Source organism: Toxorhynchites rutilus, chromosome 2 (assembly GCF_029784135.1).
Source record: "Toxorhynchites rutilus septentrionalis strain SRP chromosome 2, ASM2978413v1, whole genome shotgun sequence".
NCBI lineage: Eukaryota > Metazoa > Arthropoda > Insecta > Diptera > Culicidae > Toxorhynchites > Toxorhynchites rutilus.
Genome location: NC_073745.1, coordinates 82,163,156 through 82,186,874, shown reverse-complemented (window position 1 = coordinate 82,186,874; position 23,719 = coordinate 82,163,156). Strand labels below are relative to the sequence as shown.

Genomic DNA, 23,719 nt, shown 5'->3' with positions numbered 1-23,719 from the left:
TCACTGAAATTACTATAAATTGATAAACGATGGAATTTACGAAAAGTCCTTTCTGGGGTATATTCACAGCAGTGGAACTCCATACAATTCACTGACTAAAAAGTGTCCACATTTTCATCGCTTGTTTACGTGAAGAATATAATTTTTTCAGGCACACTTGATTTGAGAGTGTATCGATTTCCAGCTGTCTTGACGCAAGGTCTTTAATGAAGAATGAGAAGATGGGAAGGTTCATATAAACATGTTTATAATCACATAAGTTTATTCAAATGTTAATATTGCCCTTATTTAACTATTTAGTGCAATTTTATCAAAATTTGAAAGAGAAATTAAAAAAGGATTTTTTTCCAATATTTTGTTGAGATGGTTATGAAAAATCCATGATTACCCTTGCTTAATTATTTACCCCCCGATTATTTGTTAATTTTTCCTGCTTTTCGTTCTTTGACCTATCATTTTGACAATTCAATTTGAGAGGTTTAAAATTGCGACAAGATAGAAATTTGGTGTGAAAGAGCGAATTGTGGAAAATTAAGTCGCAAATTCTCTAAGCTTTATAATTAAAGTTTTTCTGTAGTATGAAATTTTTGAGTTTGTGTGAATGACAGATTGAAGTTGATTCATAGAAGAATAAGATTTCATTTGATATGACAATTTTGAAATCGACTCAATGGTTGTAAAGTTATGATGTTTTGGAAGAAATCTTACTTACTTAATCAGCAAAAGGCCCCAGTGGCATGTGCTGTACACAAAAGTCGTATCCATTCACATGAATTTCATATTTTTTTCCAATTAACTTTCAAACTTATTTTAAAAATCAACATATCATATCTTTCCATTAATCCGCAAACATGCCTAGTAGTAACTTAAAAAGACCAAACTCATAAACCACAAAAAGAGTTTTCGATTGTATATTTTTTATATATTTTTCACAGTTTTACAGTACCATTTGCTTATTGGCGCTTTTTTAGTTGAGGCACTCCAACTGGCGGTTCGCCAGTTGGAGCACGCGCCAATCAAAAAGCAATCCTCCGTCATAATTGTATGTCAGTTTTACTCTGTTGTTCCAATGCCATTTTTATTGAAGGGTCTTTGCACGTTAAACTCAAAAAATGAAGGCACTGTATAAAAGTATTTAGTTTTGTATTATGTTTTACAAATTTATTCGTTTGAAAATATTTATTACTATATATACATATATAAAGTGAATTATATCACATTCACTATTCAAGGAAGTTAATGATATTTTGTAGCATCAATCCAAATGTAGTAATCCTAATTATTATTATGGCCGCACTAAAAGACATGAAAAACAAAAAAATAAACGCGAACTTTGAAATTTGTGAACTATTGCCATTTCATGCCAAACTGATATAGTGGTTTTCAGATTTTCGTGAAAATTGGTAGCTTGTTCTCGTTATGGTAAAACATTGAACCTGTATTATTTTTTTTGGTGATTCGATTTTGTTCACTTTTTCCCAAAAATGACTTTTATCAAAAACTCATAACTTTTGAACCACTAAGCCGATTCAGATGATCAATACATTTGAAGTTAATTAGCTAGTCTTTTTTTTGGAAAAATATCAAACTTGCAAGAAATTTGAATTTTGTTTTCGTAATTCTTGATTGTATCCGTTTTTATAGTTTACATGGTTTCGGCACCATTAAAACTGAAGATTTTTTTTACACATTCACATTTTTTATTAAAAAATAGATATGTTCTTTTTTCTTTTTTGAGTTATAATTTTTCAAAGTTAACCGATAGTTCGGAATATTAATTTCTTCCCCTTTTGACGTAGGACTACGTCTAACCGGAAGATATAGGGGGTGAAATGGAAATCTAGGCACTGAACAAGTAGGAAAAAATGCAAGATTTGGAACGCTTATAACTCGAGCATTTCTCAATAGATCGCGAAGGATTTAGCATCAATTGATAGGAAATATATCTACGCATCTATCATAACGAATAACATTTCATTTTTATTGAGATAAATAATTGAATAATTGTGAAATATCAAGCATTGTCAAAATGCACTATGTGCCCATTTTTGATTGGTCCATTTTGTGCTCCTCAAATCGTACCGCCCAAAACGGGCAACCAGAGCAGCAGCGAAATAGAATGAAGCACGATTGGAAAGGAAAAAGAAAAAAATGAACGAAACATTGGTCGCAGTCTCACACATGCGTAATTCTCGAGCCAGCCAGTCAGCTTAAAAATCCCCGCTCCGCTGCCGTAACGATCATTCTCATTCAAACCGTACACCACATCGGTTCGCATCACAACACATCAACAAACCAACCCAAGCCAACCATGTCTGGACATGGTAAAGGAGGAAAAGTGAAGGGAAAGGCAAAATCCCGCTTGAACCGTGTTGATCTGGAGTTCCCCGCAAGGGTAGCTAGGCCGAGCGCGTTAGTACCAGTGCACCAGTCCACCTAGCCGGCGTTATATAGTTTCGGCCGCCGAAGTGATCGAGCTGGCAAAGCTGCTCGCGACGATAAGAAAACCCGCATTTGGAACAGAACACATTCGGTTCGGTGGACATCAAGACAACAGGCAGTTGCAGCGAGTGGCGAGTGGCAAACGCAATCGCAAAACGGCATCAGGTAGCAGAAGAAAAAAGTTTGTTCTTTATGCAAACTGCTTTGGCAGCAAATCTAGAACAAGGAGGCATCGAGGGCGTTCGAAATGGTTTTTTTCAAAACCACGAGTACTAAGTTTTCTAAATTGGAACCATTCCATAAAACAAGACGCTTTTCAGGGCCATTAAACCTTCCAAAAAAGAGCTTAGGAAATACAGTTCAATGCTTTCTAAAACATTATCCAAAATAATAATAAAACACAAATTGATTTTTTCATAATTTGTTTGCCAGGTATTGTATGAGTATGTGAATTTGGCAGTTGTTCTGAGCTTATTGATAGTTGGGGACTTTCCTGATTATTCAATTTTCACCAATTCTTAAATTGTTTCCAGATTGAAAGTACAGTAATTTACAATTAGTTCGACATTTAGCTAATTGGACGGACATGTAATGCGACTTATTTAGTTGGACATTTTTGTAAACATAGAGATCCAAATTATGACCCCACATTGAAAGCCGACACTGTACCACTGTCATCGCAAATGTTCAATCACAGGTTAAAATCGCCTCTAATGCGACACTGAGTGGCGCTTCGGCACGTCGCATTGAATGTAATTTACTGTACAACATGTCACAAAGCTGGATGGGAAGAAATTTTCCAACTGTGAAAGCTGTGGCGAATGGCAACAACTAAACAGGAAGGTTTAGCCGAACAAGATGAGAATAACGAGTGAAAACAAAACAATAAACTCTTTAGATTGAAGATAATTTTGTGATCCTGAAAAGGACCCTTTTTAGCCTGCATGTGTATCCAACGAGCGAACAAATCGTAATGAATGTATTTTTTTGCCATCGCTGCCTTTTCTTTCTTTCTTTGTTTTTAAGAGGCTTTAAACTTTGCAGTTCATTCGTCTCTAATCGCTGCCTTTTAACGTTCATTCGTTCGTCTCGTTGGACTCTCCCCTCTGGCTGAGTCTGCCGATTTGTCTCTATCCTGTGAGTGTGTACCGCTAGAGTATAAAACACGCGGACCCCAAAAAAATATCTTATTTTCTTTCAAACCGTAAACCCGTGTGGTAGTACGGCATCGGCATCGTGGACGTAACAAAGGAGGACAAGTTAAGGGAAAGGCAAGGTCTCACTCGAACCGTGCAGGTCTCCAGTTCCCTGTTGGTCGCATTCACTGATTGCTCCGCAAGGGTAACTAGGCCGAACGGATTGGTGCCGGAGCACCACTATACCTAACAGCGATTATAGAGTTTCGGCCGTCGGAGTGCTCGAGTTGGCTTGCAAAGCTGCTCACGACAATCAGAAAACCCGCATCAAGGACAGAGCAGCTTCGGTTCGGCGCTCATCAAGGCAACAATTAGTTTCAGTGAGTGGCAAAGTGTTTCTCCGGCACGTCGCATTAAATGTAATTTACTGAACAACATGTCACAAGCTGGGGGTCTCCGTAGCCACATTGGTTGCGCGTTCGCTTAGTAAGCGATCGATCGTGAGTTCAAAACTCAGGGCCCTCATTGACCATCTTTGTGTTGTTACAGAATAACTACGTCCACGCAACAATCATCAGCGATGGAGATCGATCCACGGTCGAAATAAGATCGATTCATCCATACAACTGCTCTGCTTTGCAAGACACATCGGGCTGCTGTTCTATAAATAACTCAACAATGATCAATCAACTGTCTCCGCTGTCCGGTCTAACTGGATAATGGAAGAACAGAACGAAAACTCTTACGCCTATATGGCAACTGTGTAAATGTGTACCATATGCAATGGTATAGAAGGGAATACTCTAACGCCGAAAACATGGCAACTGTGTAATGTGCTAATTATAGATATGATAAACATGTGACATGTACACGATTGAAATTCGGCTCTGTTACAGCTAAAATGCTAATGAGCCTAAAATAAACAAAAGGGATAAAAAAATAAAAAAATAAAAAAAATGTCACAAGCTGGATGGGAACAAATTGTCCAACTGTGAAAGCTGTGGCGAGTGGCAAACGCAATAGCTAAACAGGAAGGTTTAACCGAACAAGATGGGAATATCGAGTGATAACAAAAACACAACACCAAAGGTTCTTTTCAGAACCATCAACATATTCATAAAGAGCAAACAGTAAACTAATCCATTTTTCAGGTAGATAGGTAGGTATTCACGTAGGAGAAGAAAATAAAACAATATATTTAAAATATATATTCAACAGAAGCTGTCCCCTTTGTATAGTCCTACGTCACTCCGGTTATGTCCCCGACATTACCCACCCGTCTTTTTTTGTTGCAAGTATAGTATTTTTTCAAAAAAAAACCTAGCTAACTGGCCCATTTGATATGTCGATCATCTAAATCGGTTTAGTAGTTCAAAAGATATGAATTTAAAAAAAAATTTTTTGGAAAAAATGGGAAAAACTAGATTTTTTGAACCACCCTAAAATGGAATGGAAACTAATATTTAACGATAAGGAACAAAACTACCAATTTACACGAAAATTTGAGAACCACTATGTCGGTTTGGCATGGAATATATATAATACTAAAAAAATATAGTTGGTTAATTTCACCTGCAACTAAAAAGCTGATTACTAGAAACTAATTAACGTTAACGTTTCATTGCCTTGTAAATTCTGGATACAATACCAACAGAGGGTATTTAAAAAAATTTAAATGGCTTTTTACGGGGTGTGTTCGAAACTGATAAAAAAGAAATTAATTCAGAAATCATATTTTTATGTTGTTTTTAAGCGTACATACATCATTTAGTCGTATAATTATTGTATCATTCAATTTATTCCGATGAGAATGCTTTAAAATATTTCAACTGATGCTCTTACCACATTTTAATTTTTTTATTCAATGTTAAGTTTCTATGGCGAAGCTTCATTCGCAAATTACACATTTGTCATCATTGGTGGAATACGACCATAAATGTTATTCTGAATAGCACATCAAGTTATGATTACAATACATATGGGTTTATTTTGATAATGCATTATACATAAACCGATAAAAATGCATTATAATATTAGTCCACAGCGTTTCAGCGTCTATATGTATATTCTACTCAATTTTCAGTTGGTAATTTCTATCCCATTCGCCGTGTTTATCATGATGATGCTAACATTAATAACATTATATACGAACCTCCCACCTTATATAAGATGTCTCCCACCCTTTTAGAGACATCTCAACATTATGTTCAATTTTTAGAGCGTAAACCATCTGTCAATTTTTTCAGTGTTTACATTTTCTTGCCACAAATTGTTGCCACTTTTTTCTCTCAAGTTCCACTTCTCTTCTCTGGTATATTCTTGAATGTCTAAACTTCAAGAATATGAAGGAACAAAATCGTGTTTTTTTCAAATTTCTATGCTGCAACACATACTCCCCTATGGGGGTAGTACACTATGAACATCATAAAAAGTATGTGATTTTCACGATTTTTTTCAACGAGAAAATAAATTACTATGATTAATCTGATATCACAGTTTTATTCGGCATATATTACATAAAAAACAACAAATATATTGGTGTCAATTGGACTGTCCCCTGAATAGTCGCAACCGGTTTGTTGAACCCTTGCAGCCAAAACCTTGTAAACTGGTGGGAGTTCTACAAGTTTTTCTAGTGGACCGGTTTCAACCAATGATTTTTTTTACGTTATCTTGAATATATTTCCTGTCATCGTACGTAGGATTTTTTTTCAAAATATTGGTTTCTGACGAAACGGCGACATTTTTTGTGAAAAAGTTTCTGCCTCAAAAATCAAGACAAAAACATTCACCAAAATTTAATTTTCCAAAATATCAAAAAAAAATCTACGTTCGATAATAGGATATTTAGTGGAGAATCTGGGAAAACCCAATGCTCCTTACGCAAAGACTTAGGACCACTAAGGACCACTTACAGTAAGCAATCTAAATTTAGAAAGACTTTGTACGAGGGTAGTTCAATAAGTACTTAGCCTACAAAAAAAAAAAGGGTGGGTTATATCTATGATATAACCGCAAGGTTGACGTGGGACTACCTTAGCTTATCAATCATTCGTTTGTATTGATTAAATTTTTGATGGAATGAAACAATTCCCGAATTCCATTGAATTCTATATATCTGATTTGTAAATAAAAAGATTGTGAAATGTCATGTAAGGTCAATTCATGCATTGTGATAGTAAATTTAATGACAGTCCTTTTACGGTTGGTATGATGCCTAGAACAAAATTTGTGAACGGGAGAATTTTCAAACGATTATTTTATTTTACATTTGCTTCTAAAGTTTGCATCTCTCAAGTGTACGTACTTATCGAACCGCGAATTCGCTTGATTATATGAACTTCAGGCACTCAGTTCCGATTTTGACATGTATGTCGAACGCATATTGTTTAATGAATAGGCGTTATCGCAGCAAATGGTTAACAACATTTTGCCTAATCATCAAATGGTATGCGTAGAAATTCAATGAGCGGAAGATATGAAGGTATATCCTTCAATACAATAATGAATAACCGAGCTAAAGCGTTATGTTCGTATCCGCTTTTATAATCCGTGCTAGGAAAACACTTTGCGGAGTGCAAAAAAAATGCGGGTGCAGAGATACCCCCGACTTGCATGAATCAAAAACTTCAACTTCTACTTTTTATACTATAAAGGATTTAAACTTGAACGTTCATTCGTCTCTAGTGTCTGCACGATTTTCCCAGATTCCTAAGTTTAGGAGACCGTGTTAAAGGAACATATTCTAATTTGCACAAAGGCAAGCGAGTACAAAAGTACTCGAAGCTTGCATTTATTTGCAGAGCCGATTTTCCCAGACATTTTGGTTTTAAAGTCTGTGTTAAGCAAACACATTTCAGTCGGAACAAAAATGCCACTGACTTGCATGAATTTACAATGTCAATTTCCTCAGACACCTTGGTTCTGAAGTCTGTGTTGGGGAAACACATTTCAGTCGGAACAAAAATTCACCCGACTTTCATGTATTTGCAATGTTGATTTCTCCACGCTACATGGATTTGAACTCTGTGTTAGGGAAACACATTTCAGTCAGACCAAAAATGCCCCCGACTTACATGTATTTGGAATGCCAATTTCCCCACGCTCCTTGGATTTAAAGTCTGTGTTAGGGAAACACATTTCAGTCGGAACAAAAATACCCCCGACTTTCATGTATTTGCAATGCTGATTTACCCAAGGCTGCTTGGGTTTGATGGCTGTGTTAGGGAAATCGTAGATCGGGCCAATCAAAATGAGGCAATTATGCCGTTTAGATAACGCTTAACATTTTACAGTTATTCAATTGTTTATCTGATGAAAAATAACATTTTATTAATTGCGATAGAAGCGTAGAAATATTCCCTATCAATTGATGCAAACATCTTTCCGATCCAGTAAGAAATGTTCGAGTTATAAGCATTCGGAATCTTTCATTTTTTTCCTGCATGTTCTGTGTTTAGGTTTTCATTTTACCCCCCATATACTCCGGTTAGACGTAGTCCCACGTCAAAACAAAAACTTTGGAGAAGCGGCGATTTATTTCTCAACATAGTCACCTTTTAGGTCGATACACTTGACCCAGCGATGCTCCAACTTATTTAATCCATCTGAAAAATGCTGTGGGGACAGATTTTCGCCAACTCTCGATAGCAAACACGATATTGGTTTCTGTGTGCTTCAAGCTACAATAATTCATTTATTTAGAATTCAAATTTATTCTTCATAACGAATGAACTTGCAAATTTGGTGTACTATCATTTGAGAAAAAATGGAAATAATTCTAATTGATGCACTGCTTTTAACGATGATTTGATTATTCACTTTAGTCTTTAGAATGATCTCTGTTTGTTTTGTTTCCGTTCGAACTGGTTTTTATGGATCGAATGCCGAGTGAAGTTGTCTGCGATATGTATCGTTGCATCGCTATAACGAGGGGTTCTATCGGCACAAATACGTTTTCTCGAGGACTGCAAAGTGGGCCTCCGTGGTGACGATGACTTCCTCATTCGACTCAAATTTCTGCCCGGCGACTTCAAACTTTTTCAAGAAGCAAATGCAAATGTACAATGAATTCGACTCCGATTGCGTCACCTCGGCGGCTTGAGGCCGTCTCCCCGTTAGAAAATTGAATGGAAATTTTGAATTGGTGTTATTTGATTAATTGAAACACGTAGTCCTGACTTGGACTTAACTACTATGATATTGCCACGAAAATTGATCATTATAATATAAAATCTTTATTGAACATAATCTTCCTTAAAAAAATTTCCACCACCAAAATTAATATAATTTTAAATTATATAGAATACATATTTGATACGGAGAAGTAAATTTTAATTAATAATTTTAATTTTCAAAGTGTGTTCAATCCACCAATTCATTGTAATTATCTCTTCCCAATAACGAAGCACAAAGTTTAATGCAGTCAATACTTCTTCTTCTTCTTCTTCTTATTCTTCTTGAATGGCGTTAACGTTCCCTGTGGAATTTTTGCCGTTTCAACGTATGCATTAACTAGCGTCATTTATTAATACTTAGTTGAGATTTCTTAAGCCACATATCACGCCTTGAATGTACACCAATGTTTTTTTTACGCGGGGGATACGTACCTCGTGAAAAAACGCGTTAATTGGAAAACTCGCGTAAAAAAAACTTGTCACCTGATGATAGATATCAAATACTACGTTGAACGGAAGTAAAATGTTGAGTGTTGCTCGCTTCCGAAAACCCGTAGCTTTTTCCTGCAATATCGTTGGTTAGTGGTAGCTATAGTTCGGTTTTCCTCGCGAATGAGATCATCTGGTGTTGCTAGAAGATTCCCTTGTGATTTGTACACTCTAGTGCCGATGCACGTGCAGTACCACTGTTGGACCGTCCAGAGCTAAGTAGACAGGGAAATCCATCCACGAATAGCTGCCCGTAAAAATCCCGTCCCGTTATACCGCCCGGTGAGCTACCCGTTACCCAACACCTAAAATCCTCGTAAGAATCGTGATAAGGTGCGGCACTCATTTCCTTCATAAGCACTAAGCTCCGTTACAAGCACTTATTACCGTAATATGCTCTGAGGGAACATAAGAGAAAAATGTGAGCTGAGGCGGTGTTGTGATATTGCACTGGTCTTTTTTTACGCTGGTACCGCGTGAAAAAAACCGCGTTAATTGGAAAATCCGCGTAAGAAAACTATGGATGGGTTATACATATGATATAACCGCAAGGTTGACGTAGGACTGCCGTTGGCTTAATAAGCATTCGTGTTTTTTCAATTAGCAATAATCGCACCTCGGATGTTCCTCATTGGGTACGATATCGCTGCTGCGCAGAGCTATATTTTGTATGTATTGATTAAATTATTGATTAAACTAGTGAATGAATGAAACAATTTACGAATTCAATTGCAAACAAATCACAATTTAGGTCAATTCATGCATTATGGTAGTGGTTATCGCAGCAAATAAGTATCAACATTTTGCCTAATCATCAAACGGTATGCGTAGAAGTTGCAGGGTGGCCACCCAATTTTAATTTTTGAATTCCCGCATTTTTCCCGACTTTTTCCTGCATGATTTCACAAAATTCCCAACTCACAGAAATGAAATTTAATAATATTGTGTCGTTTCGTTAGTTAAAAATTGATTTTTGAAACCCAAATTGCGGATGTTTTTTTACTTTATGTTTCCAAGTTCCGCATGTGACAAAAAATTGGACGGTGTGTATCTCAGCAACAGATTTTTGCTAAGATATTGGATTCAGGAGATACGGACGGAATTGTTTCTGGAATATATGTATCTGGAACCTGAATCGCCTTCAAACCTATCAGATCCACCCCATCTCTACTTACTCCGAATTCGAAAAATTCCATTTATTAGAACTGACCAGAACTTCATTGGTCACATTCAAACATATTCCGAGCATTTCCCGGATACCTTCTATGATCAGTTCCTGAGTTGACCCCAAAAAAACATAATAAAAATACACAGAAAATCTATCTTGTTAAAAAAACGCTGAATGAAAATGCTTAGCAGGAATAGGAGCATATGAGACGAGATGAAACAAATAACACAAAGTAAGCAGCATTTTTAATGACCCAGAATCTGACTCTTTTTTGGTTAAAATGCGTCCCATTTTTACCCAGAGCCTTATTTTAAGGACATGTTTCGACCCGTATGCTGGATATACATTTCAACTATCAACTACTATTTTTTCAATGATACGAATGTTTCTATTGGATGCCATAAGAAAACCTTGAGAGAAAAAAAGTTGAATTACGTATTATGTTTATTGAGCGTTATTACAAATCCAGTTCAACTTTCAACACTTTTTGAGCATTTAATTTTCTCTACCATCAAGCCTGCATCTTTCTGGGTGTAAACCAACATCTTCGAGTTTTTAGCCTCGTTCGTGCCTTTCAAAGAAAATCCTCTCTCTTCAATGATGCATTGCCATGCGATAGGTTCAGAACTTTTTTTCACAAACAAGGTCAAAACTGGAAGCTTCTTCTACGACTGAGCGATAATTCCCATCCAAGAGTTAGGCAATCTTTGATCTTTTATTTTATATGCAGACTATACAATTTCAGCAGAAGACGTTGGACACAATTGTCTAAAGGGTGTGTCACATCAAATTGCATCACGGAAAAAACGCTGTAGAAATTTAATTTTTAGGAATTATATCTTCAGCCTTCGCTTATAATCAGATAAGAGTGTATAGATCACGTTGGCCATGCTTCACTGTCAATTTTTCGTAAATTTGGAAAAATGTCGTCGAACGAAAAAGAGCGTCGTGAATTAATCCTGTGCACTCATTTCGAGAATCCGGAGTTGTCACATCGGGACATCGGTAAGATGCTGGGAATCGTCAAATCCACGGTCAGCAGAGTACTAAAACGATACTTCGAGAACCTAACCATCGACCGGAAGGTGAAGAACGGCAAAAATGGATGCTCCGTCAGTGAAAAAGATCACAAGCGCGTAGTTAAGCAGTTTAGACGTGATCCGAGAAGTTCGGTCCGGGATGTCGCCAATAAGCTGAATTTGTCAAGTTCATTCGTCCAGCGGACCAAGCAGCGGGAGGGCCTGCGTACATACAAGGTTCAGAAGGCTCCTAACCGCGACGAAAGGCATAACATGGTGGGGGAGACGCGAGCCCGGAAGCTGTACACCGAAATGCTGACGAAGCCGCATTGCCTGGTAATGGACGACGAAACCTACGTCAAAGCGGACTTTCGTCAGCTACCGGGCCTGTTGTTCTTCTCCGCAGAGGACAAATTCAGCGTTCCGGAGGAAATTCGCAAGCAGAAACTATCCAAGTTTGCCAAAAAGTACATGGTGTGGCAAGCGATCTGCTCTTGCGGAAAGCGGAGCGCCCCCTTCGTGATGACCAGCACGGTAAACGGGCAGGTTTACCTTAAGGAGTGCCTACAGAAGCGCTTACTACCACTATTGAAGCAGCACGAGGGCCCGACCATCTTCTGGCCGGATCTCGCTTCGTGCCACTATTCAAAGGACGTGTTGGAGTGGTACGAAGCCAACGGGGTCACCTTCGTGCCAAAGGAAATAAACCCGCCCAACGCGCCGGAGCTTCGCCCAATAGAGAAATATTGGGCGATTATGAAGCAGGCCCTCCGGAAGAACCCAAAAGTTGTCAAATCGGCGGACTTCAAGAGAAAATGGATTTCTGTTAAAAAAAACTACAACCTGACGTTGTACAGAACCTTATGGACGGGGTAAAGAGGAAGGTGCGAGCATACGGGCTTGGGCTCGAAGTATGAATAAAAAGAAAATGCCAAAAGTTGTTTAATAGTTTTTATTTTACTGTCTAAAATTTTCAAAAGGATCGGTCTACTGGGCGAATTTCTACAGCGTTTTTTCCGTGATGCAATTTGATGTGACACACCCTTTATTCCCATTTTGAATTTAACTGCACAAACGCCGGGCAAATGTTGTTTATCGACGAATACTTCCAAGCATAACTCCGTCCGTTTCTTCGCTATATCCGGAAAATTGAAAATCACGTCCGGGTTAATACACGTTAGGTAACGAGTGCGATATGTCAAAGGGGATTGTATGAACAATTTCTTTAAAAATCCACAGTAGAACTCACGATAGCTAATACGAAATATTAGGACACCTTCTTAGGAAATTTTGCCGAATTCCTTGCTTGTTGATTGCGGATTTTAATACTTCCAGGTAGCAGTAGAATGGTTTCTGTGAGGTGCTTTATATTTCACTTTCAGTCGTTCGGATTTCATAATTTTCTCCATAACACTTCACAAGTCCCGTTAGGTCATCGATAAGGAAAGGAACCATCAGTGCCTCTGTCTGACATTCACGCAAAAACTATTTAACTGTCGATGCTGCCGTAACACAAAAAATTAATTTAAGTTCTAGCAGCCTATATCCCATGGCATGTGCGACCATCTCGTACTTCTTTGATCGGAAAACTGATGCAAAACTTTGTTTAATACATTACATTATGTTCGCGCCCGATTCGACCGCTCCGGAATGACGTCATCGATGCACACATTGAGCGCATGCGCGGGGCAGATTTATTTCATCGCCGACAGCATTGCGCACCGAATTACATCGCTAGCGCCACACGTTCACTTTCACATAAAATTAGGTGGCGGTCGAGGAATGATTGTATTCAGTTTTTACGCGTTATACACACAACATCGTTAAATAAAACCTAGGAGAAAAGTACCAGTGTTTTTTGACTTCCATTCTGCACTCTTGCCTTCCGAGCAAACCTTCGCACCATCGATATCTGGCTAGTAGACTGCTGTGGAAACCATTGCCTGCCTTTTTCAAGGCGGAAGAAGAGTTTTATTTCCACGCAGTTGACCGGTCTTCCACTTATACAGTCCATTGCCTTGGCGCTGAGGAACGCGCCAACACATTACAACATTTGGACGATTTGAACAGCGCGATGATATCAAAATCGGTGAATTTGAAACAAATCGTTACTATTAATGAGGCTATCATTTCTATTAATAAAACATGTAATAGAAAATTGAAACAAACTTCAAATTAGATTTAAACGAAAACTATATGTTTTTCTAGATTTTCTTCCAAAAGCTGGAGAAATGTCCACGCTTGTCCACAGAGGGGGAGGGGGGTGTCTAAAATCATGCTTTTTCTGTCCACGTGGTATGTGGACAGTCCCTTATATCGACGTAAAAAAAGACGCGGGTAACAACTTCGTTCCTAGGGGGTAGGAATGTGGATTGAAGTCAGTTGAATGAAGAGGCGGATTTGTATTCATTCGTCGCGTCACTGTCCACTGACTGGACTAGTTCATCAGTCATCCTCGCCAGTCAACGCAACTCAATTCATTTTGACGTAGAACTACGTCTTTCATTAAGGGTGCCAAATCAGAAAACAGGTCACGTTTTTATGAAATAAAGTTAACGTTAATAACTATTTTTGCCGTGAACGGATTTTGGCGATTTACATAGTAAACGAATCGGAAATTCCCTAAGATTTGTTTAATATGCTATACATTAGAATACCCTGGTTTGTAAATGGTTAAAATACATGAGAACATTAAGCGTTTCCATTTTTCCATACATTTGTTCTGTCCTTTGTGTGCTTTCCCGAACAGATCTGTCAATAACTTATCGACGAGCAGCGAAGGGGAAATCGTAGGATTTAAAGTCTCCGTGAACAAAGGAAAAGAAGAACAATGAAGGGGAATACTAGCCTAGAGTATAAACAGTGAATCTCGCTGATGCAAACTTTTATTCGGCATCGGACTGTTGAGCAATTCAGTTTACTTTGCTTTCGCTGCGCTTCGATCTAAGATTGGACCCCACCAGTGGTAATCCAACTTGGATACCGTCGTGTGGTTTTTTCAGTTCGTTTTTGGCGTTATTCGTGTCGTGTGTTTTTTTTCTGCGTCGTGAATTGGACGCTTCGCGTAGTGTCTGATGAGCAAGAAGAAGAGGAAGGCTGGCTCGAGCACTGCAAAAAACGAACGCATTGCCAGGGGAAATCAAATTTCGAGGCAAGCGTCATCTAGTGAAGCACGCGATGTTGGTGCAGTGAAAAGCGCTCGCACTGAACCGAGCCTTCGCGAGTGTGACACCGCATCGAACAACAGCGAAGTAGGCGCCTTCGGCGCGTCGGTCGAAAATGTAAACGCCTTTACCCATTCGCATCGATGGGTGTTACAGTAGAGTACAAGCTGTGTGGCATAATTCAGTATTTTTCCAAGCAGTTAACATTGTTTGTTTTTAGTCATTATAAGGGCTTCGTTGGTGCCTTTGACATTGGATGAATACATTAAACTGACGTTATGGCGAAGCAGGCATTAAGGTTGTGCGCCAAAAAATCATTTGGGGAATACCAAGCATCTTGAATGTTGTATTGGAATGTTATAAGTTATTTGGGCTCGTTATAGAAAGGTTATAGAAAGTGCAACTTTTTACGAGGCCAGTAATATAAACAGAATCGTTTCTTTTGAGAATAACGCAAAATGATGAGAAGTGTTTATATTCCTAGTAGTTTCAAGCCACCAATATATGGCTCTGTATGCGTGCTATGGCGAACGCTTGTTTGGCGCTTGGTTTACGTTGTACGAACGACGCCTAGAGGTGCAATTTCACTGAGGCAATACTAAATAACATGTAGCATGATATTTGATACTTAAATGTGTTGTCATTGTTGTTGTTTCCTCGCGGTGCCAAAGATATATTAATTTTCGGGCCCTGTTCGCAACATCAAATTCATGGAGGGACTACACTGCGCATTTTTGCATCACACCAACTCTCTGTTATTTTAATGCGTTGCCAAAGACTGATTGGAGTGGTTGACGTTTTTTTATGTTTTGTTTATTATAAACTAGCTGACCCGAGGAACTTCGTCCCGCCCAAAATAGATTTTTTGATTTGAATACCTTCAAACATCCACGTTTTCTTACTAAGTGAACGTTAGTGAGTCCAATCACTGAACTCCTCATTGATTGATTACCCTTTGACCCTTTACAATTTCCTTTTACTATAAATTGTCTAGTACTGCTACAAAAATTTGTCCTTATAATATAAAATTATTTTCAGACACAATTCTCGTTCAAGATTCTTCAAGCATTTGGAAATAACATGTTTCTCCGTTGCATGGAATACATGTTTGATACAGATAATATTACAAAATAAAGACAGCTCAAATCGGACCATTCCTTCCTCGGGTTTAGGGCACACCAACACATTTGGCCTTCCAGTTTTGTTTATATAGATAGAAGATATAGGAATGCGTTATTCCGTCTGAAAATCCTTTTCCACTTTCGAACAAGAATCAATTTCGTTAGCGTCAATATCAAATGGACTAACAACGCTTAACTAATTGTAGGGAATTCAATTTGATCTACGGGAAGAGACGAATACAACGAAATATAGATGACTCAAATTGAACAATTCTTCCTCGGGTTTTGCGCTTACCAACACATCTGGCCTACCATTTTTATTTATAGACTAGCTGACCCGGCAAACTTCGTCCCGCCCAAAATTTGTTTTTTGTTATCAATACCTTCAAACATTCACGTTTTCTTACTATGAGCAAGTGCATGGGTCCAATCGCAGAACTGTTCATTGATTGGTTTTCTATTTGACCCCGTTGAATAAATCTTTTTCTATAAAATTCCTAGTATTTCTAACAAAACTCATCATTATATTATCGGATTATTTTCAGACACAATTCTAGTTCAAGATTTTTCAACCACTTGCAAATAACATGTTTCTTCGTTACATGGAATAAATGTTTTATACAGAAATTTTATACAGGAATCGTACAATTCCTTCCTCGAGTTCTGCTCTTATCAACACATCCGGCGATCCTTTTTTTGGTATAGATAGAAGAAGATATAGGAGTGCGTTTCATCACATTAAAATCCATTCCCAGTTTCGAACAAAGATCAATTCCGCTAGCGCAAACATCAAATGGACTAACAGCACTTGTCACTATGTAATTGTAGAATATATGGGAATTAAATTTTCCGAAATTTCCCTTTTTCCTTCAGAGTTTTCCGAAAATTTTCAATTGTCATGTTTGGTTGGAATATTTTTAGTTGAAATATGTGTAATATTTTTATGCGACCTCCTGTCCATTCCAGAGGAGGAAGGGGTGTCATACCACTATAGAAACATTTCTCATACCCAAAAACCCTCACATCCCAAATTGTGCTTGATTAGTTCTCGAGTTATGCAGAAGTTTGTGTTTCGTTTGTATGGCAGCCCCCCTTAGAGAAGGGGGAGGAGTGTATTCATCATAGAAACGTTTCGTGTCCCGTAAAACCTTCACATGCCAAATTTGGCTCCATTTACTTGATTAGTTTTCGAGTTATGCAGAAATTTGTGTTTCATTTGTATGACAGCCCACCTTTAGAGAGGGGGGTGGAGAATCTAACTACCATAGAAACATTTATTGCACCCTAAAACCTCAATATGCCTAATTTGGTTTCATTTGCTTGAATAATTCTCGAGTAATGCAGAAATTTGTGTTTCGTTTGTATGGCAGCCCCCCTTAGAGAAGGGGGAGGAGTGTATGCACCATAGAAACGTTTCGTGTCCCGTAAAACCTTCACATGCCAAATTTGGCTCCATTTACTTGATTAGTTTTCGAGTTATGCAGAAATTTGTGTTTCATTTGTATGACAGCCCGCCTTTAGAGAGCGGGAGGAGTGTCTGACCACCATAGAAATATTTATTGCATCCTAAAACCTCCACATGCCAAATTAGGTTTCGTTTGCTTGATTAATTCTCGTATAATTCAGAAATTTGTATTTCATTTGTATGGCAGCCCCACTTACGAACAAAGATCAATTTCGATGGCGCAAATATCGAATGGACTAACCACGCTTATTCTGATGTAATTTTCGAACATGTGGGAATTCAATTTTCCGAATTTTCCGACCTTACTTCAGAGTTTTCCGGAAACTTTCCGGTTTTTCTCTCCACTATATTGATCTACGGGAAGAGATGAATACAACAAAATAAAGAAGGCCAAAATCGGACCATCCCTTCTTCGGATTTTCCGCTTACCAACAGATTTTGCCTTACATTTTTATTTATATAGATATGAAATAATGGTGATGGTGCAATAAATGTATAAAAAAAGATCAATCAATTGAGAATTCTGCTCGGAATCGGCAGAATTATTCAGTATGTGTATGAATAACGTGGAGCATCACTTACCTGACAGGATTTTCTAAAATAATTATCTAAATATTGTACCTACCCGCGTTGTAAACAAACAGAGCAAAAGAATTCTACGCAATCGTCTCGTTGGAAGCAAATACTTAAATCTTCAGAACTTAATCGGCATAAATCAGCTTATTCTCCTTTTGTTGGGTATCAATATGAGTTACCTTTCTGTATATTTAAAATGTGTGTGTGCATATGAAATGTCCGTTACTATTCGTAAAATTCGTTATCATAATCGTATAGTATTCCAAAATATACATAGAAACGGCCCTTTGCTAAAATGTAGCAAAATATTATTACAATTAACAAAAAGACTACTACTTACAAATAAGGACAAAACAATAACGTTCCTTGAGACGAGTGTACGGTTTTCTTTCTTCATACACCTATGACTGATGAATTCTTTCATTTTTTTCTGTACAAAATAATTATCGTAAAGATATAACATTAATAATTACGCAAGCAAAAAAAAGAGAGTCTTTGAGTGTGCTTGTTTGTTTCTTCTCTGCGTGTGCGGGTTCTTTCCCAGTGAATCACAACATGTTTCCAGTTTTGTTCTGTTCAAAACTCCATTTCCTCCATTGTTCGCGACAGCCGATTGCTGTCGATCCTTCTCCGTTGGCTCCGCCGAACGGCATCCGCCCGCCGGTAGGGTTCGTTCTTTAGCCCCAGCAGGATGTCCTCCAGCGCTCCGTTGTATACCTCGTCCTGCTGGAGTAGCTTCTTCTCCCGAACCGAGTTGGCCTTGGTCTTCAGCTCGTTGATCACCGCCTCCTACAGAAAAAGATTCGCGCAATTGGAGGAAGATGAGATGAGGTGTGTTTGAGTAGATAGAGTGTGAATCGGTTCAGCCATTACCTATCGGACACACTTTATGCACGCTAATTTATTCAGAAGGTTTTAATACTTAGACAAATTACCCGTTATAATACATTCATCTAAATGCTACGCGTGATACACATTATACATGCAAGCAATTGAATTAAATGCGTGCATCGCGTGATTCATGCCGGAAAGCATGCGTGTGAGCCAGTGTTATCGTTATGGAAATTCAAGACTTCATTATGTACACAGTGCATCCCATTGAAGAGGCTACGGATTTTGTACTGTTGATGGCGACATCTGTTAATCAATGTGGGTGATGTTTTATGTGATGTCGCAGTTCGACTTCCTGCCACCTATGTTTCAAATTGCTGTGTTATCCGACTGGTTCAGAATAGTAGTGCAACAAATGAGACAGAAGCGTCAGTTGAGATGGAAATGATGGTACAAAGTGAAATTCTGTTTCAACTTAGAGCCCCCGCAGACTGCAGACTGATTTGTGGGCCGATAGTTTGGTCGGCTTCTTAATCAGTACGGAGAGGTATGCATGTGCGCACATTACGTCGATTCAGTTGGGTCAGTTTTTGCACCAGAAGGCCGACCCGACCAAACTGTTGCTTGACAGAAAGTCTGTAGTATGCGGGGGCTCGTAGATGACAAACATTTTTCATACACAATGTTTATGGAAGTTTTGGGATGATTCGTTTTCGTAGAACACGGTGTGTGCGACGGCAAAAGCTAGGAAATTATGCAACTCAATATACACAAAATAGAAAATAATGGAAGAAGCATTTGCTAATCGCACAAACAAAAGTGTTAGATAGAATTTATATGGGAACTGAAATGAATAAAAATAATGTGCAAACTCCTACATGCTGTTTTGCATACCTCAATGTCAAACTACACTACAGCTCATTGCCGGAGGAGAAAATGCGCGCACCATACCATATGCGCATAAGAAGCCAACAGCCTAAATTAGGGAATTAGCATGGATCTGCGCGTCATCGTCATCGTCTCAGCAAGTTGCATGCTTACTGGGGTTTGTTGTAGTTTCACTTAGAAGGGGGGAAACATGTTTGAAAAATTCGATCATCATCTTGGTCATAAATCTGCGCACCAGGTTGGATGCTTCTGATGAGAATACTGAATTAGGTTCTTACGCGTCATTGAACCGTTCAGTTTTAACTTTCTCCGACTTTAACACTGTTCGAATTTGGATAGAATTTGTTTCAACAGTACGTATAACGAAGGCTTAAAATCAGGTACAGGAAAACCTGTTTTTGGACGCTTATTTGTGTGATTTTGATCCATTCATAATATAATAACACAACGATCAAATACATTTTGTTTTGTAAGTTTTTCAATCGAGTGCGATCAACGTAAGATTATGTTTTTCGGCACTTTACACTGCGTTTCTCGACTATAGAACCACTCATTTGTTCTGAGTTTCCAGAGATATTTAAGAAGTCGGTTGAAGTGAAGTATTGTTGTGCACAGGCGCGAAACATTCAGAAAACTAAAATTCCAGTGTTTCATAACTATAGAACCAGATCGAAAAACTTTCATTCCTTTACAAAATTAACGTAAATTTAACATGAGTTACAACAAGTTTCTAATTCGTAGGTCATCTTTAGTTCTCAATCAGTTCAAATAACCCATTCGGGGTGGTAACGAACAAGCTGTTGTAGTGTGTATCTCGTTCTGCACAAATGATACTGCTCGTTTAAGCTCTTCAAATCACTCATACTGCTTGTAAGCTTCATCTACTATTCGTCCGATCACTCCTCATATGTTCCTGACAGGGTTTTGATTTGGTAAACAAGCTGACCAGTCCAGAATCTGAAGCCCCTATTCATCAAACCATCCATCAACGAATTGATGTCAAATTACCCAATTATCAAATTGTTTTTAATGCAAAAACAGCAGTAAATGATTTTGAAGTACTTCGTTGCACTTCTAACTGTTCATTCGTGTTGATGGTAAGCTATCTAAACCAGAATTTTTCGAGAAAATTCTCCCCTCGGTATCTATCTGTTGGTCCATGGGCTGTAGTAAAGGGGTCACGTTTGACAGTAAAAACTTTACCTCTATCAAGCCGTCACCCGAAATCAGCTCTTGTTGGAAATTATGGGCCGTAGAATTGTCAAGAAGAAGAACGAACTTTGGTTCGATTCCTCATTTCGAAAGCCCTATGGGTTCTTAGTTTTTACAATTATAAAAATCGGCAATTTGTGACTAAATACTTAAAACTACTTAATAGTTTTAAAAAAAATGTAAGGGGTTGTATCTAGGACACGACCGCATTTTCGACGTAGAACTTCGCAATTATATTATGCAATCGACTTGTTTACCACTTCGAATATTATTTTAATTTTAATTCATCGATTTTTTTGTAATAGATTATGTGTTCTTCGTTACAAGTAAATTTGATGAACGTCCTTTTACGTTTGATATGATGCCTAGGACTATAAAAATATGTGAACGGAAGAATTGTCAACCGATCATTGTATTCTACATATCCCTCTGAAATTATTGCACATCTCATGTTTACGTAGTTCTCGAACCGCGAAAGTTCATTCACCTCTTGTATCTGAAATGACGATTTTTCCAGGCTTCTCAGTTTAAAAGTACGTTTAAGGGAAACATATTCCGGTCTGCACAACGACAAGCGAGTACAAAAGTACTTAACACCAAAATATACCCCCGAATTGCATGAATCTGCACATTAATTTTGAAGTCTGTGTTAGGGAAACACAGCTCGGTGGGAACAAAAATACCCCCAGATTGCATGTTTTGACAAAGCGGATTACCCCAGGCACATTGATTTAGAAGTCCGTGTTAGGGAAACACAGCTCGGTGGAAACAAAATTACCCCGACTTGCATGCATATTTGCAAAGCGGATTTCCACAAGAACATCGATTTTGAAGTCTAGGTTTGGGAAACCGTAAATCGGGCCAATCAAAACTTGGCAGTGAGGGCGTTCAGATAACGCTTGACGTCTTACAGTTATTCAATTGTTCATCTTGTTCATCCCGTTTTCATGCATTTAAACCGTTTAGAGATAAGCGAAATGTAATGTATAGGATATCAAACAAATCTTAGAGAATTTCCGATTCGATTGGTATGAAAATCATGAGAATTCGTTCACAGTGAGAATAGTTATTAACGTTAACTTTATTTCATAAAAACGTGACCTGTTTTCTGATTTGGGACCCTTCCTGAAAGACGTAGTTCTACGTCAAAAAATTATAAAAAAACCGTTTGTTTTTGGCAACACAAAATATTCGGGCATGTTGCCAGAATCGAACGGGGTCTGTTGTACTACTGTAATTTATTCTATTATTGATTTCGACTCATTTAATTGAACATAAAACATTATCAAATCTACTGTTCAAAACAATTCTTTATTATAACAATTTGATTATTGTAATTAGGACCAAAAGATGCAAAATGTTTTCCATCATTATAGGTGGTATGACCAAAGCAACGCTCTCATCCGTATGTGCATCAGTAGTGGAACGAATACAAAGCAAGTAGCACATTTAAGAACATTATATACGCGTAACAGTCATTTTTAGAGTACACAAACGTTCAATATTGTCCTAGCTGAGCACTCTACGGTATTTGTTTCATTGTACACAGTGCAACATAAATTAAACTTCAATATAACATGATAAATAAGACTTTAAGAATGATTACTCTGTGTTCACTTTTTATTTTATCCAGAAAAATTAAAGTAATTGAAAAAATGAGCGGGCACTTCATTTTGTAAATCACTGTAAATGCCACACATAAAAATGCATTTTTTATAACCCTTCATATTATATCCTTCTCTTTAAATCAATATCAATAACGCCTAAAAAGTACACAATTACAGAAACACGCGCGAGTAAACGAGAAATGATTTTGTGCACGAGTACGGGAAGGTTATCCTAACATTTCCAAAAATAGCTAAGTGTCCAAACCAAAATACCTATAATTGTGGAAATTTCTTCAGATCGTGGTACAATAGCTTTGAATTGCAATGAATTATGGGCCCTATTCCAGAAAACGAGACGAGCAATTCGTCTCGTCTCGTCTCGGTTTCAGTCACTGTCGAGACGAGCAAAATATCCCATTCCAGTACACGAGTTTCATTGAAAGGTTTTATTTGGTAGACTAGAGAGACATCAGTCAGTATTTCTCGGTATGATCAGTGATGTCAGATGAGAAGACATGTTTTTGTTTTGAGAAAAACAACAAACAGTTTTAAAATTGATCAATCGATACTCTTTTCTCAGTGCCAAAATATTAAAAAAAAAAAACATAACAAAAAGGAATATGTTTCATATATCTTTTGGTTCCATTGATATTTTTCCTCGAGCATATGGGTTCATCACTCAGACGTTTTGTTATTATGGATTTATTGAGGGTAATGTCTGTTCACCTAATGAACGATTTATCAAGAAAAGTTTTAAATCTACATATATGTATTTCCAATAAAGTAGTTGTTTTGAATTACTCATTTTCGTTCGATATGTGAAGACCCTTTTCGTGCCATGTTAATATATTCAAAACAGTCATCTCGCATCCCTGGATATGAGTTCAATGTTTACATTTGGTTGTGTTGTTTGGAAGTGGCCCATTTGAAAATCTGTAAAATCTTGCAATTACCGAATTGAATTTGATGGTTGCAGTTGAAAACCTACATTGCTTATGCAATACTAGTTTAGCCGTGAAACAATGTTTGAATATAAACGCGGAGCAGAAGAATACCGATGCTTTCAATCAACAAGGTGAACAAACACACCAAACAAACTAGACGATTCGACTGATTCATCGACGAGCGCGGCCAAACCGTCGTCGAGCCAGACGAGCTACTCGTCTGTTTTTAGTCGAGCTCGGCTTCTGGAATACGAAAACAAACGAGACGAGCGCTCGTCTGCTCGTCTCGTTTTCTGGAATAGGGCCCTATATTTCGAGACAAAAGTTACCAGGGCAAGGGTTATTTCTGTTGCTCTTATTTACTTCATGATTTTTTTCGGTCACGGATTTCATCACAGGAAGAATCTTCACGAGTTTAGTGTTTCCTACAACTACAGTGGAACCCCGATTATCTGCGAGCGGATTATTCGCGACAGCGAG

General features: G+C 37.9%; 1 protein-coding gene and 1 pseudogene across 2 annotated transcripts in view; both read right to left on the bottom strand.

Annotated features, from left to right (window-relative positions):
• Positions 1–9,833: 9,833 nt before the first annotated feature.
• On the bottom strand, positions 9,834–9,905 carry LOC129772259 (U4 spliceosomal RNA; annotated as a pseudogene).
• Positions 9,906–17,910: 8,005 nt separating this feature from the next.
• Positions 17,911–23,719, bottom strand: part of LOC129765139 (formin-like protein) — a 155,599-nt gene continuing 149,790 nt past the window's right edge. For both annotated transcript variants that reach the window (XM_055765023.1, XM_055765022.1), the window contains exon 10: positions 17,911–18,546. In XM_055765023.1, the coding sequence (XP_055620998.1) occupies positions 18,334–18,546 (213 nt within the window). In that variant the 3' untranslated portion in view covers positions 17,911–18,333. The remainder of the gene's footprint in view (positions 18,547–23,719) is intronic.